A 13,643-nucleotide genomic window follows, 5' to 3' on the forward strand; every position below is an offset into this window, starting at 1 on the left:
TAACTGTTTTGTATGTTGATTCTGGTAGGGACTTTGGTGCTAGCTAATGTCGGAAGCTCTCCACATTTGGTTCTCAGCAACCTAGTTGAAGCTTGAAGTGATCCCCCTTTTGTGGCTGCCTCCACTGAGCTTGACTGTGCACAGGAAGGACAAGCTACTCTCCAAGGTCAGCTGTATAGCTGCATGGGCCCCAAAGGTGGGTCAGCAAACATCCCAAGGCACTTTGGGGTCCAACTTGTCCCTCCTTCATTGCCCACTTGCTATCATATTTAGTCACTGAAAAAACTGTTTCTGAAAGGCTGTTGGCAGAATCGGGGAGATGGGACCTCTGTCTCTCCCATGAGGGAGAGGTGCCATTCAGACTTCAGGGAAGATGGTGGGTGTGTTCCCCTGTCCCAGAGCCACACACCTGAGACTCTCACAAAATACTCTCGAACTTACTAGTAATTCATTCCAGAAGACTGTTGGAGAAGAGATTTGTTTGAAAACTGAACAATTCTTTCTTCATTAGAAATAATGTAAATTGAATTACTTTGTTGCAGACCCCCAAATGGTTCCCTGTTTTAACCTTTCTTATATACAGTACATGTCTACAGTACTGTATAATCTATAAACAAACACTTCTTTTCTCAATTTATTGAACTACCCCTTACTAGCCTTAAATGAATCACTTTTATCACTCATTCCAGGGGTGCAGTATTCACTTTATCACATATCAATGCTTCCAAAATGCAATCACAGGCTAACTGCTCTTCTTTATCCAAATCAACAACAGTTTTTCTACCTCTTCAATTGCCTATGATCTTTGTTTCGTGAGCACTTTTATGCCCTTAGCAACATCAGCACATCTGATGGTCTCTTTAGGTTTTAAAATTGCGCTAATCATCCATTTCACCAACAAAAAAAGCAAAACAAAATAAAAACAACAAAAACAACACCAACAACAAAACTACATGAAAATATTCACAGCACAGTATACTTGACTCTCATTCTCTCCTTTGTTTGTGTCTTGCAAGACGCTTTTGATCATGCACAAAATTTGTTTGGCACTCAAGACATGGTTTCTCTGAACAACTTGGTCAAGAACGGAATTGTTCGAGTTGGGAGAACCGAGGTTAGACTGTATTTCCCTAACCTTGCAGGGCGAATCCACTCATAGGCAGGCCAGTGGGGTCTGCTGGAAATCAGTAATTTCTATCAGCTCTTCCATGAGGGGGAGGTGCCAGTCAGGTTCCCAGGAAAGTTTAGAGAATGGCCTCACCCCAAAGCCAGTCACTGGTGCTTCCTGAGTCTGACCAGACCTATAGGTTGGGCCTTTTCAGCTAAGGGGAGGAGCTTGTATTTCTCAGGAAAAATGGCTACTGCTGAACTGGGAAGGAAGACTGAGCCCTGGTATCCTGGAAGCTACTCTTCATGTCTCTCCTCAAGGCTTCTAATCCCAGACATTTCTTGCTGGGGTCCAATCCCAGCAGGTCCAGGAGTCCCCAAAGGTGTGGACGGAGTCGGCGAAGAAGGAATGACACGGAGACAGCCTTCAGTTGGTCAGCAGCCTAGTCAGGACCTCTAGCCAGGATCTCCAGCCAAAGTTCTGGTCGGAGTTCTGGTTAGGAACTGATGAGGATCTCATCTTTATTGTCTTGTTACATCCGTATTTATACCAGCCGGTTTTAATCCTGTCAATTTCTATTACAAAGGTTAGGGCGTTTCTTATCTCCATTCCAGGGAGTAAAGATTATGTAGCTTAAGCGTGATTGTTTGTAGTTAAAGTGATTAACTACCCGCCTGGCACTTAGTTAAGGGGTTGTATCCCCTCCCTAACCTCAGGGAAAAATCCCCACCTGGGGAAACAACCTTTCTCGGAGAGGTGACCTTGGTTAAAACACATGGCGCTAAGGAGAGCAAACATATTAAGAACAATATGCTATATATGCCAGGTCCCTTGAAACACATGCTGTGCAGATGTTTCTTTCCTGCAGCGACTGTGTCAAGCAGCAAGGATGGACCGGCTTCCGGCAATTTCTCAGGTGACTCCAGTCTGCACCACCACTCCCCACTCCACTGAAGCCAGGGTGAGTGGCTATGAATGAAAATTCTGTGCTCTGCCCCTTTAAAAACAAAGTGGCTTCCTCTATGGAAAAGAGTATGGAGTTTTCTCAAAAAATTAAAAATGGAACTCCCATTTGATCCAGTGATCCCAATTCTAGGAATATATCCTAAGAAATTGGAAACACCAGTCAGAAAGAATATATGCACCCCTATGTTCCTAGCAGCCAATTTGCAATAGCTAAGATTGGGAAACAACCCAAGTGCCTATCAGCACATGAGTGGATATAAAAGCCATGGTACATTTACACAATGGAATACTACACAACTGTAAAAAAGAAAGAACCCTTACCATTTGCAGCAGCATTTCGAGTGTTATGCTAAGAGAAATAAGCCAGTCAGAGGAAGATAAGCATCACATGATCTCATTCATATGTGGAATGTAATGAACCAAATAAAATGATGATCAAAAATAGACCCAGAGTCATAGAAACATGAACAGACTGTTGAACCTCAAAGGGAAGGTGGGGGAGAGTGAGAGGCAGGGAAGAGATTAACCAAAGAATTTGTATCATATATGCATAACCCATGGGCCCAGACAATAGGGTGGTGAAGGCCAGGGGTAGGGGACAGGCGCAGGCTAGAAGAAGTCAGTGGAGGAAACAAGCGACCATATGTAATACTTTCAATAATAAAGATTTTAAAATATATATATAAATAAAAACAAAGTGGCTTTATCTCCAGCAGGATCCATCGCCCCCTGCTGGTAGAAGCCCTGCTGCTTTTCACTTTTGGATGCTATGTGGGCAGGTGTTCATGGCTCTGGCCCTGGGAGCTGGGGAGCCCAGCCTGGTGTACAGGCCTCACTACTCTCAGGGGGAAACCCCCACAGCTGAGATATCCCTCCTCAACTTGGCCTACCCTGTGGGAGTGGTGCCAGCCCCTCCCCAAACCACAACCTCCCTATCACTCTCAAGGTGGTTTCTGCCCGTCCCTTCTTTAATAGTCTCCTCTTCAGCTACTCTCTAGTTGGTAATTCAGGGTGAATATTCCCTAATTTAGTATTATTGCCAGTTTGGTTCTGGGAGGAATTGCAAGAGTAATTCGCCACATGCTGCTATCTTCAAACTCCAGAGCCTTCATTTTCTAAAACAACTATCTTCCTCAGGGCCTTTGCACTGGCCATTCCTTCTCTCTGGGAAACACTTTCCCACTTAGTCTCTCGCTCAGTCTTCATTAAGGAGTGTGTTAAAGTGTCAGGCGTTGGCAAGTCTTGGTTAAACTCTATAAAAAAGAACACCCTCTATCCACTCTCTCCATTTAATGTGATTTACTTTTCTTTATATCATCTTCACCATTGGATATGTTATATTATTATTTTTATTTGATTATATTATTGCTCTATCATTAGTTTGTAGACTTTTGTTTTTAAGAATTCCATACCCTGAACAGTGCCTAGAACATGGTCTATAGTCAATATATATTTCTCAAATGCATGAAAGATATCCTCAGTAAAACAACAGTATACATTATGTTTGAAGGACAGGTTGATGTAAGAAAAGGAATTTCTAATGAGAAATGCCAATAGAGAAACAATGGAGACCAGATAACACAACAAAAATGCAAGTTATTATCCTGATTCTAAAATATAAACGTGACATTTATTCTCAGTTACTAATGCTTGCTAACATGAAAATTAATTTTTAATTTTTTTTGTAGTCAACTCTGACACATGGAACCAGGCAATGATACACAAATTTCAGAATTTCTTCTTCTGGGAATTTCACAGGCACTGGAACTGCAGCCCCTCATATTTGGGCTTTTCCTCTCCATGTACCTGATCACTGTGTTGGGAAACCTGCTCATTATCCTGGCCGTCAGCTCAGACTCCCACCTCCACACACCCATGTACTTCTTCCTCTCCAACTTGTCCTTGGTGGACATCTGTTTCACCTCCACCACCGTCCCAAAGATGCTGGTGAACATCCAGACACAGACCAAAGTCATCACCTATGAAGGCTGCATCACACAGATGTATTTTTATATGCTCTTTGCAGTGTTGGACAGCATTATCCTGACTGTGATGGCCTATGACCGGTTTGTGGCCATCTGCCACCCCCTACACTACATGGTCATCATGAACCCCCAGCTCTGTGGACTGCTGGTTCTGCTGTCCTGGATCATGAGTGTCCTGAATTCCTTGTTAGAATGCTTAATGGTATTGGGTCTGCACTTCTGCTCAGACTTGGAAATCCCCCACTTTTTCTGTGAACTCAATCAGGTGCTCCAACTTGCCTGTTCTGATACCTTTCTTAACAACATCGTGATGTATTCCTCAGCTGGGCTGCTAGGTGGTGGTCCCCTTGCTGGAATTCTATACTCTTACTCTAAGATACTTTTCTCCATACGAGGGATCTCATCATCTCAAGGGAAGTATAAAGCATTTTCTACCTGTGCATCTCACCTCTCAGTTGTCTCCTTATTTTATGGTACAAGTCTTGGAGTTTACCTCAGCTCTACTGCTACCCAAAATGCACACTCAAGTGCAACAGCCTCGGTGATGTACACTGTGGTCACACCCATGCTGAACCCCTTCATCTACAGTCTCAGGAACAATGACTTAAGGAGGGCCCTGGAAAGATTCCTTGACAGGTAAGCTTTTCAAGGACCAACTATACTGGGCTGACGAATTGCCCGGGAATGCAGGTTTCAAGCTTCAGGGTCAAAAGTCTGACAGAGATCAATCCAATTTTTGGACCATAAGGAATTGGAAATATTCATTTATCTTATACGTTAACATGAATTACTTTAGTATAATTTATTCTCTTATGACATATATCATTCCAAATAATTTTTCTACTGCTTTCCTAAAGAATTGTAATGAATTTTACTACCTCTATGGACAAAACTATACTTGGCTACTAAGGTGATTGGGCAGACCCCCACAGGCACCCACCTTGGCTGGCCTAGGGCCTGTGGCTTGGGGGCAGCTCCTGCATTGAGCATCTGAGCCCTGGTGGTCAGTGCACGACATAGTGACCGGCTGTTCCACCACTTGGTCAATTCACATATCAGGCTTTTATTATATAGGATATATATATATATATATATATATATATATATATATATCCTTTACACTCAGGAATATCTTCAATCTTTATAATTAAAGGATGAATCTCACATGCCTGAGAGGACCCCACCCCTGAGAAAAAAGTCATGAGGTCCTCCTAACACCTTCCCCCAAGCCTCTGCCACTCTCAGGCCCAGGGCTGCTTCCTCAGGTTTACCAAGGACTGCCCCGCACTGTGCATGAAATGAAGTCCAGGAGCCTAGGAGAGGATCTGTCTATCCTCCATTCACCCTGGAGCTGGAGGAGGAGGGAAGCGGCCTGGAGGACACAACATGAACAAGTTTACTTCATTGCAGAAGGATAACCTGGGTTACTTTATGATCTTCACACAATCTAATGAAAAACCAGCAGTAAGTTGCCTGTCTCAAAATGACTGGAAGTTAGATGTCGCAAGAGACCAATTTTTTCCAAAATCCTGAACCGTATATATGAGACAGTGTAAAAGGATCATTGAACAGGAAGAAGTTAAAACATCTATACACTAGATACAAAGATCATCAAAGTAAAATAAAATTGGCAAAAAGGATAGGTCTAGGAATGGTCATTGCCTACTGGAATTTAGTGCATAATGGAAGCTTTAAATTCTTAGTTTTTGTTGGGACATCATAAACAATCACTACCAAAAGATACCTGGAATTTTCTTTAGACTTTAGTGCAATGATTGCAGATGACATGTCTCATTATGATGAAGAGGGAGAATGGCCTGTTCTCATTGATGATTTTGTGGTATTGGCACACCCTCAAATTGCCAGGACAAAAAGTACAACAGTGTACACTAAAGAAACCTTCTAGAATGGTCTGCATAATAAATACAATTAAAAATTGCAAGTCAATTTCTGCTGGCTGGACTGAACTGAATTCAGATTACTCCTTATGATTAGACTTACGGTCCAAACAAAACTTTACAGATTATCTAGTACCATATCATATTTCACTCGTCTACTGTTGGTTTGGTCTTGTCTTCTAGTCTGGCCTCCTCTAACCATTTAAAACTCCAACATTGGGGATTTCATCTTACATCTGTGGACCATCCTATTTTATTCTCCCAGAAGCTTTATGATGATTATTTTGAGGTTTCCATTCTTGCACAAAGCACAATGTTGTCTTCATTAGAAAGCAGTTTGGCTTAAGAAGTAAACATGAACATTACAAACAACTTCTAAAAAGCTCTGAAATATATGCTTTAGGCTATTTGCAAAGACTATGCTGATAGCACTTCCAATGGAGTCATACATTTAAGTGTACCGGATCTGGAATGGTATTTTGGTGTGGGGGAATTTTTATTTCCTGGCAAATCACATTTAATGTTAATGTGAATAGAGGATCTGAAAAACAAAAACAAACAAACAAAACAAACTGTCAAAATAACCAAAGTGAAAAATAAAAAATAAAGAGGATTAATCGCCCGGGAGTGGAAATTCTGCCCAGTCATGTGAATAAGAATTATGGATTTTCCTGCACAACCATGCATGACTTCCCACCCTGTCCTGACTACCTAGAAGGAACCTCAGTGGAGGCACTTTCATACAGTTATCTTAAATACAGTTGAATATATTTGAATAACAGAATGATTTTGAATGCTGTCCTCAAATTTCAGTACAAATGTCAAAAGTAAGGAGTTGCAGGTTATTATAATTTACCTCAGTTCTGTTCTCTTTAATTATAGTATCAATTCACTATTGCTATGTAACAAGCCATCTTAAATGCAAATGGTTTAATACAATTCTTTTATTTTCCAATGGGTTTGTGTAGTGGGGAGGTGCTCTGATCTCCGCTGGTCTCCTCATGAGTCTGCAGTCAGCTATGGCTCAGCTGGGGTGTCTCTGCTGATCTTTCTAATGTATTAGGGGCTCAGCTATGGTGAATGATCTAGAGAGGGCTTGGCTGGAATAAATGAGCTCTGTCTTCCTGTCCTCTCCTTCTCTGGAAGGCCCCCTGAATTTATTCATATGGCTCAGCCAGGGTCTGAGTGAGAGCAGTAGAAATACACCCAGGCTTGGTAAGGTGCACTGTCCCTTCCACCATATTTTTTTGACCAAAACAACTAAAAAAATCCTAAATCCAGCCCAGATTGAAAGGTGGAGAAAAAGACTACACCTCTGGATGGGAGAAGCTCACAATCACATGGACAAATACGTGGAAACAGAAACGAATGGGGCCACATCTGCAAACTGACTGTCACTTGGGTAAATTTTAATTCAGAAAAGTTTTATTTTTACATCTGCCCTCAATGGCTGAATGATCTTAGAGAAGAAAGTGAGAGTAAAAAATATGTTTAATTACCAGATGTGGAAGTTCTACTCTTGAGGGTCAGGCCCCCCCAAATGTAAACATCTTCCCTCTGCAGCTTGCCTCCCGCTTACCATTTCTAGGCTAAAAAAGTAAAACTTTTTCCTTCCAGATATCTCCTGTCCAGGGACTTAACTCATTGGTTAACATGGCTAGAGAGCTGTTGCTTTCCTGATACTATCTTTTTTGACATCCTCATGTAGACATTGCTTCTCTTTTTATTGACCTGCCCTTAACATATTCAAAATGATTTCCAATCTGATACTTGTATTTGTTGGGGATGGGTTCTTTGTGGAAGGAGGTGGCCTTTGAAATGCACATACAACAGAGAAATAAATATTTGAAAGAATAGAGTTACTGACATTATGCTGAATAAAAGAAGCCAGTCACAAAGGACAAATTCTGCATGATTTCACTTATATGACATATCTGAAGTAGTGAAATTTATAGAAAAAGAAAATACAAGGGTGATTGTCAGGCATGGAAGGAGGGGGGCTGGGGAGTTAGTTAGTGTTTAGTGGGTGAATAGTATCAGTTTTGCAAGAACATAAAAATATTTAGGGGTTGGTTGCACAACAATGTGAATGTACCTAACACTACTCAACTGCACACTTAAAATGATTACAATAAAAACTTTTATTTCTTTTTTACTACTTGCTGGAAGCCGATCCACCCTGGCTGCTTAACTCAGTTGCTGCAGGGGTGTTTTAAGGGACCTGGCCTATGTGGCATACTGTTCTTAATATGTTTTCTCCCCCTCTTAACGCTCCCCGAGAAAGGTTGTTTCCCCAGGTGAGGATTTTTATCAGTAAAACCCTTTAACTAAGTGCCAGGCGGGTAGTTAATCACTTTAACTACGAACAATCACGCTTAAACTACATAATCTTTACTTGGGATGGTCTCCTTCAGTTACTTCCTTGTAGCTTAATAGAACAATAGAGTAACCTTGGAATGGAGATAAGAAACGCCCTGACCTTTGGAATAGAATGGATAGGATTAAGATCAAATAGGATAAATACAAATGTAAGAGGACAATAAAGGGAGGAACCTGGCTAAAAGGAACCTGGCTATGATGATCACCTGAACGCTGCCTCCCTGTCATTCTTTCTTCGCAGACTCCGTCCACACCTTGGGGAATCCCTGGACCTGTTGGGGCTGGACCCCAACAACTGCTGTAAATATTTTTTATAAGGAAGGAAATTTTGACACATGATACAACATGGATGACCCCTAAGGACATTAAGCTGAGTGAAATAAAGGAGACATACAAAGACACATACTGTGTGATTCCACTTTTATGAGCTCCCGAGAGAAGTCACACTCATAGAGACCTGAAGTAGAATGGTGGGTGCCTTGAGCTGGGGGTGAGGGGGAGAGAAGGAATGAATGTTTAATAGAAACCAAGTTCCAGTTTATAAAGATAAGACAGTCTGGAGATGAATGGTGGTGATGGTTGCATGTAAATGTACTTAATGCCCCTGAACTGTCCATTTAAATAATGGTTAAGATGGTAACTTTTATGTTATGTGTATTTCACCAAATTAAGAAAAAAATCCAGCCCTAGCTTGTTTGGCTCAGCAGATAAGAGTGTGGGCCTGAGGATTAAGAGTCCTGCATGCAATTCCAGTCAAGGGCACAAGGCCAGGTTGCAGGCTTGATCCCCAGTCGGGGGCGTGCAGGACACAGCCTATCAATGACTCTTTCTCATCATTGATGTTTCTATGTCTTTCCCCTCGCCCTTTCTCTCTGAAATCAATAAAAATATATTTTTAAAAAAGAGAAAAAAATCTGCAGGAGGCTTAGAGTGGCCACACACTTTTCTTTTCCTATGTGTGCAGACAGTAGCCAGGTGAGAAAGAAAGTCTCTGATGCTTTAAACCATGGAGATTTGAGCTTTGCTTGTTACTAGAGCAGAACTGAGCCCACCCTGCTCATATATGGCAGCTGACAGCTGAGTCCTCTCCCATGTGTGCTGATATTGGTGATGGTTCCCTCATCCATGATCCCCAGGGCTGGGACCTTAGTAAGAATTGAAGCAAAATTTAAAGGACACCAAGGAACTCAATAGTAAAGATGACTATTATTTTAAGGAGTGTTTAAAAAAATCAAAATTAATGTAAAACATGCATGATGTTTGAAATAGAAAAATGTTAAATTAAGACAAGATCTGTCACAGCAATGAGCTGAGACGTTGTAGAACAGAGGCCAAGGGAAAAATCAATCTTTGTGCCTCATTCATCTCCCTGTAGTCCCTGCTCTGGTGAACACCCAAGATGCTCTGCCTGGGGCTTTCTATGGCCCATGTTGGGCTAAGTCAGAATTGATAGGGAGTTAGCATCGTTGGCAATGATCCTCCATCACTTTTTGTGGATCAATAACCCAGCTCCGTCACTCCTCCAGGGTGTGTTCTATACTCTTTCAAAGGCTCCTGAAAGGACTGAGCCCCAGTGCCCACTGCAGAAATTGTTCATTCAAACTCTCATGATTTGCTGCCTAAACCTCCCTATCTCATGTTCCTTCTTCTCTACTCATGCTTTGTAAGATCCACTGCTAATGATGTACCCCTACTCAGTCCTTATCTCAGGCTCTGCAGTTCAGGGAAACCAGCCCAAGGCAGACATCTATTACAATTTTATTTCAACTGGGCAAACACTATAATTCCTGATTCACCTCTTAATCTCTGGCCAAATATGTTGTGTTAGTGATTTATTGCTGTGCAACAAATTGCCCCAAACATAAGGGCCTAAAATAACAGCAAATAGTTATGATCTCACAGTTTTTGTGGGTCAGGAATAAGGTATGGCTTCTCTGGGTTCTTTGTTCTAGGGTTCCTAGTGGGTCACAGTGTCAGCTGAGAAAGGGTCCATTCCCAAGTTCACTCAGGTGTTGTTGACAGGATTAAGTTCCTCACTGGCTGTTCAGTAGGCAGCTCTCAGCTCCTCACCACATGGGTCTTTCCACAGGGCAGCTCACAATGTGACTGCTGGTTTCACCATAGCGAGGGAGAGGGAGAGGGAGAGGGACAGGGAGAGATAGAGGGAGAGGGAGAGGGAGAGGGAGAGGGAGAGGGAGAGGGAGAGGGACAGGGAGAGCTCTCAAATCAGGATCATACCTTGGCTAGGGATGAGTCCACTGTGGACCCATGTGCAACCTGGGCACCTCCCTCTGCCCCTGTGGGCCTCAGTGTTCTTCCTAGTGGCCTAGGTGTCCAGGTCAAAATACTAGAGTATCTGTGTATCTCTCTATCTCTTTGCTATCTATCCCTCCAATCCCAGAATTAGCAAACCCCAAGGGTTCTACTTTCAAAATCCATCCAGAATCCACGCACTTATCATCTCCTCCATGGCCTTACCCTGGACCAGCCCCATTATCTTGTACTGGGGACAGTTCAGTCACCTGTGCCCTGACCTTTCAGCTCCACTCCACTCCACTCGCCCTCACACACAGGCTGTTCCCCCAGCAGTGTCCAGAGGACAACACTACTCAAGAACCCTTAGAGACTTCCAACAAACTCAAAACAAAAGTCAAAATCCTCCTGAACCCTTAGAGACTCCCAACATGTCCTGCCCTGGCCCTCCCTCCTCCTGGTGACCCACAAGTCCCTACATGTCCTGCCCTGGCCCTCCCTGCCATTATCTCCTCCCACTGTCCCCTCACTATTTCCTCCAGCCCAACTGGCTTCCTACTATTCCTGTCATTATTGCTTATGTTGAGTCGTGGACACACACACCAGCAATTGAGATTCTATGTGTGTGTGTGTGTGTGTGTGTGTGTGTGTGTGTGTGTGTGTGAGCGCATTTGTTCTGTCATTATTCATTATTCAAATATTCCATATTTGAGAACTGACCTACTTGCAAACATTTATTTGTAACCTGAAATCAATACTGGTGAGAAGTCAGTGGTCATTCTCAGACATGCACAGAGAAAAGAGCAATCAGAATTGCTTACTGGCCACTTCTAATCTGAGGTCCAACAAGGCAAGACGCTGCCTTCTTGTTTCAGCTCTGATACCATAATGTGTAGTTTTCATAGTCTATGTAGTGCCACACGTTTCACCTTCTTTCTGTTGGTGATTTCACTGTTGAAATTGGCCCCCATGTATAGTGCTGAAACCTGTCTAGTGTCTCTAAGTACAAGAGGCTGTGATGTGACTTATGGAGAAAATATGTGTGAGATAAGCTTCATTCAGACATATATTGTATGATACGGAGATTGTTCACTCACTGTCTCTTTGGTAGATTTGGAAAACTTTAGAAAAGGGGAGATATTTAACTTGGAGCACTAGAAGGAGTCACATTTGAAGGGAGCGTATTGAAAGATTTTCAGCCAAAACAGGAAAATAGTTAAGAAAAAGCACATAAAACTCTCCAGGTAATTTTTTCACCCCAATGAATAAGGACCCTTACACATAGACATCATATCAACTCTTTAAAGATTAGCCCTAACTGGTTTGGCTCAGTGGATAGAGCATCAGCCTGCAGACTGAAAGGTCCCAGGTTCGATTCCGGTCAAGGGCATATACCTTGGTTGCGGGCACATCCCCAGTAGGAGGTGTGCAGGAGGCAGCTGATCGATGTTTCTAACTCTCTATCCCTCTCCCTTCCTCTCTGTAAAAAATCAATAAAATATATTTTTTAAAAAAAGATTAGATGTGCACCTTGAAGACTATGGTCTTAGGTTTTCCTCTAAATTAAAATTATGTAAATATCCTTAGTACCCAAATGTAGTTTGGTCCATAGTGGTAGTGGAATTCATGACTATTCTTTCAGGGAAACAATACAAATATTCCTTTGAATGATATATGTCACAAGAGAATAAATTATGCTAAAAGAATTCATGTTAACCCATGAGATGAGAATTTCCAATTATGTATGGTCCAAAGATTGGCTTTATTTGTTCAGAACATCAGGCTCTGAGGCTTTGAAGCCTGCATTCATGGGCACTTCTTCAAACTAGTACAGTTGTCCCTTGAAAAGGTTACCTGGCAAAGAATCTTACCAGGGCCCTCTTTATGTCATTGTTCCTCAGACTGTAGATGAAGGGGTTCAACATGGGTGTGACCACGGTGTACATCACCGAGGCTACTGCACTTGAGTGTGTATTTTGGGGAGCAGTAGAGCTAAGATACACTCCTAGGCACGTACCATAAAATAAGGAGACAACTGAGAGGTGAGACGCACAGGTAGAAAATGCTTTATACTTCCCCTGAGCTGAAGGGATTGCACATATACAGGAGACTATCTTAGAGTAAGAGTAAAGGATCCCTACAAGGGGACCACCACCTAGTAGCACAAGTAAAAAATATAACATAATGTTGTTAAGAAAGGTGTCAGAACAGGCAACTTTGATCACCTGATTCAGTTCACAGAAAAAGTGGGGAATTTCCAAGTCTGAGCAGAAGGACAGCCTCAACACCATTAAGCTTTCTAGCAAGGAATTCAGGATACTCATGATCCAGGACACCAGAACCAGCAGTCCACAGAGCCGGGGATTCATGATGACCATGTAGTGCAGGGGGTGGCAGATGGCCACAAACCGGTCATACGCCATTACAGTCAGGATAAAGTTGTCCAACACTACAAAGAGAGTATAAAAATACATCTGTGTGATGCAGCCTTCATAGGTGATTACTTTGCTCTGTGTCTGGATGTTCACCAGCATCTTTGGGACGGTGGTGGAGGTGAAACAGATGTCTACCAAGGACAGGTTGCAGAGGAAGAAGTACATGGGTGTGTGGAGGTGGGAATCTGAGCTGATGGCCAGGATGATGAGTAGGTTTCCAAACATAGTGATCAGGTACATGGAGAGGAAAAGCCCAAATATGAGGGCCTGTAGTTCCCGTGCCTGTGATAGTCCCAGAAGAAGAAATTCTGAATTTTGTGTACCATTGCCTGGTTCCATGTGTCAGAGGTGACTACTAGAAAATAGAAAAAATTAATAACTAATTTTTACATTAGCAGGAATTAGTAACTGAGAATAAATGATATATTTATATTTTAGAATCAGAAAATAATTTCCATATTTAGTGTATGTTTTGATTCCCATTAATTTATTTCTGTTGCCATTTCTCATTAAAATTTCGTTTTTTACCATCAATCAATTCTTCAAAGATAATGTTTATTGCTGTTTTATTGAGGATATGTTTCATTTGCTTGAGGTAAATATATGGTGTCCCAAAAAA

General features: G+C 42.1%; 2 protein-coding genes across 2 annotated transcripts; one reads left to right on the plus strand and one right to left on the minus strand.

Annotated features, from left to right (window-relative positions):
* The first annotated feature begins 3,775 nt into the window (after positions 1–3,775).
* Positions 3,776–4,699, plus strand: LOC102426054 (olfactory receptor 7A5-like). The gene has a single exon (XM_006106435.1). It carries the CDS (start codon positions 3,776–3,778, stop codon positions 4,697–4,699), a length of 924 nt encoding a protein of 307 aa, XP_006106497.1.
* Positions 4,700–12,439: 7,740 nt separating this feature from the next.
* On the minus strand, positions 12,440–13,264 carry LOC102426364 (olfactory receptor 19). Its single transcript, XM_023747268.1, has 2 exons — positions 12,910–13,264; positions 12,440–12,624 (listed from the first exon to the last, which is right to left on the minus strand). The coding sequence occupies exons 1-2, from the start codon at positions 13,262–13,264 to the stop codon at positions 12,440–12,442; spliced, it is 540 nt and encodes a 179-aa protein (XP_023603036.1).
* Between the last annotated feature and the right edge of the window lie 379 nt (positions 13,265–13,643).

The sequence above is a fragment of the Myotis lucifugus genome, unplaced genomic scaffold, assembly GCF_000147115.1.
Source record: "Myotis lucifugus unplaced genomic scaffold, Myoluc2.0 scaffold_827, whole genome shotgun sequence".
NCBI classification, from domain to species: Eukaryota; Metazoa; Chordata; class Mammalia; order Chiroptera; family Vespertilionidae; genus Myotis; species Myotis lucifugus.

What these genes read in the sequence shown, in the direction of transcription:
- LOC102426054 (XM_006106435.1), top strand. Translation starts at nt 3,776, where the DNA reads ATGGAACCAGGCAATGATACACAAATTTCAGAATTTCTTCTTCTGGGA.
- LOC102426364 (XM_023747268.1), bottom strand. Translation starts at nt 13,264, where the DNA reads ATGTACCTGATCACTATGTTTGGAAACCTACTCATCATCCTGGCCATC. An exon ending in TCTGGTGTCCTGGATCATGA is followed by an intron (nt 12,625 to 12,909) that starts GTATCCTGAATT and finishes CTCACCTCTCAG; the next exon opens with TTGTCTCCTTATTTTATGGT.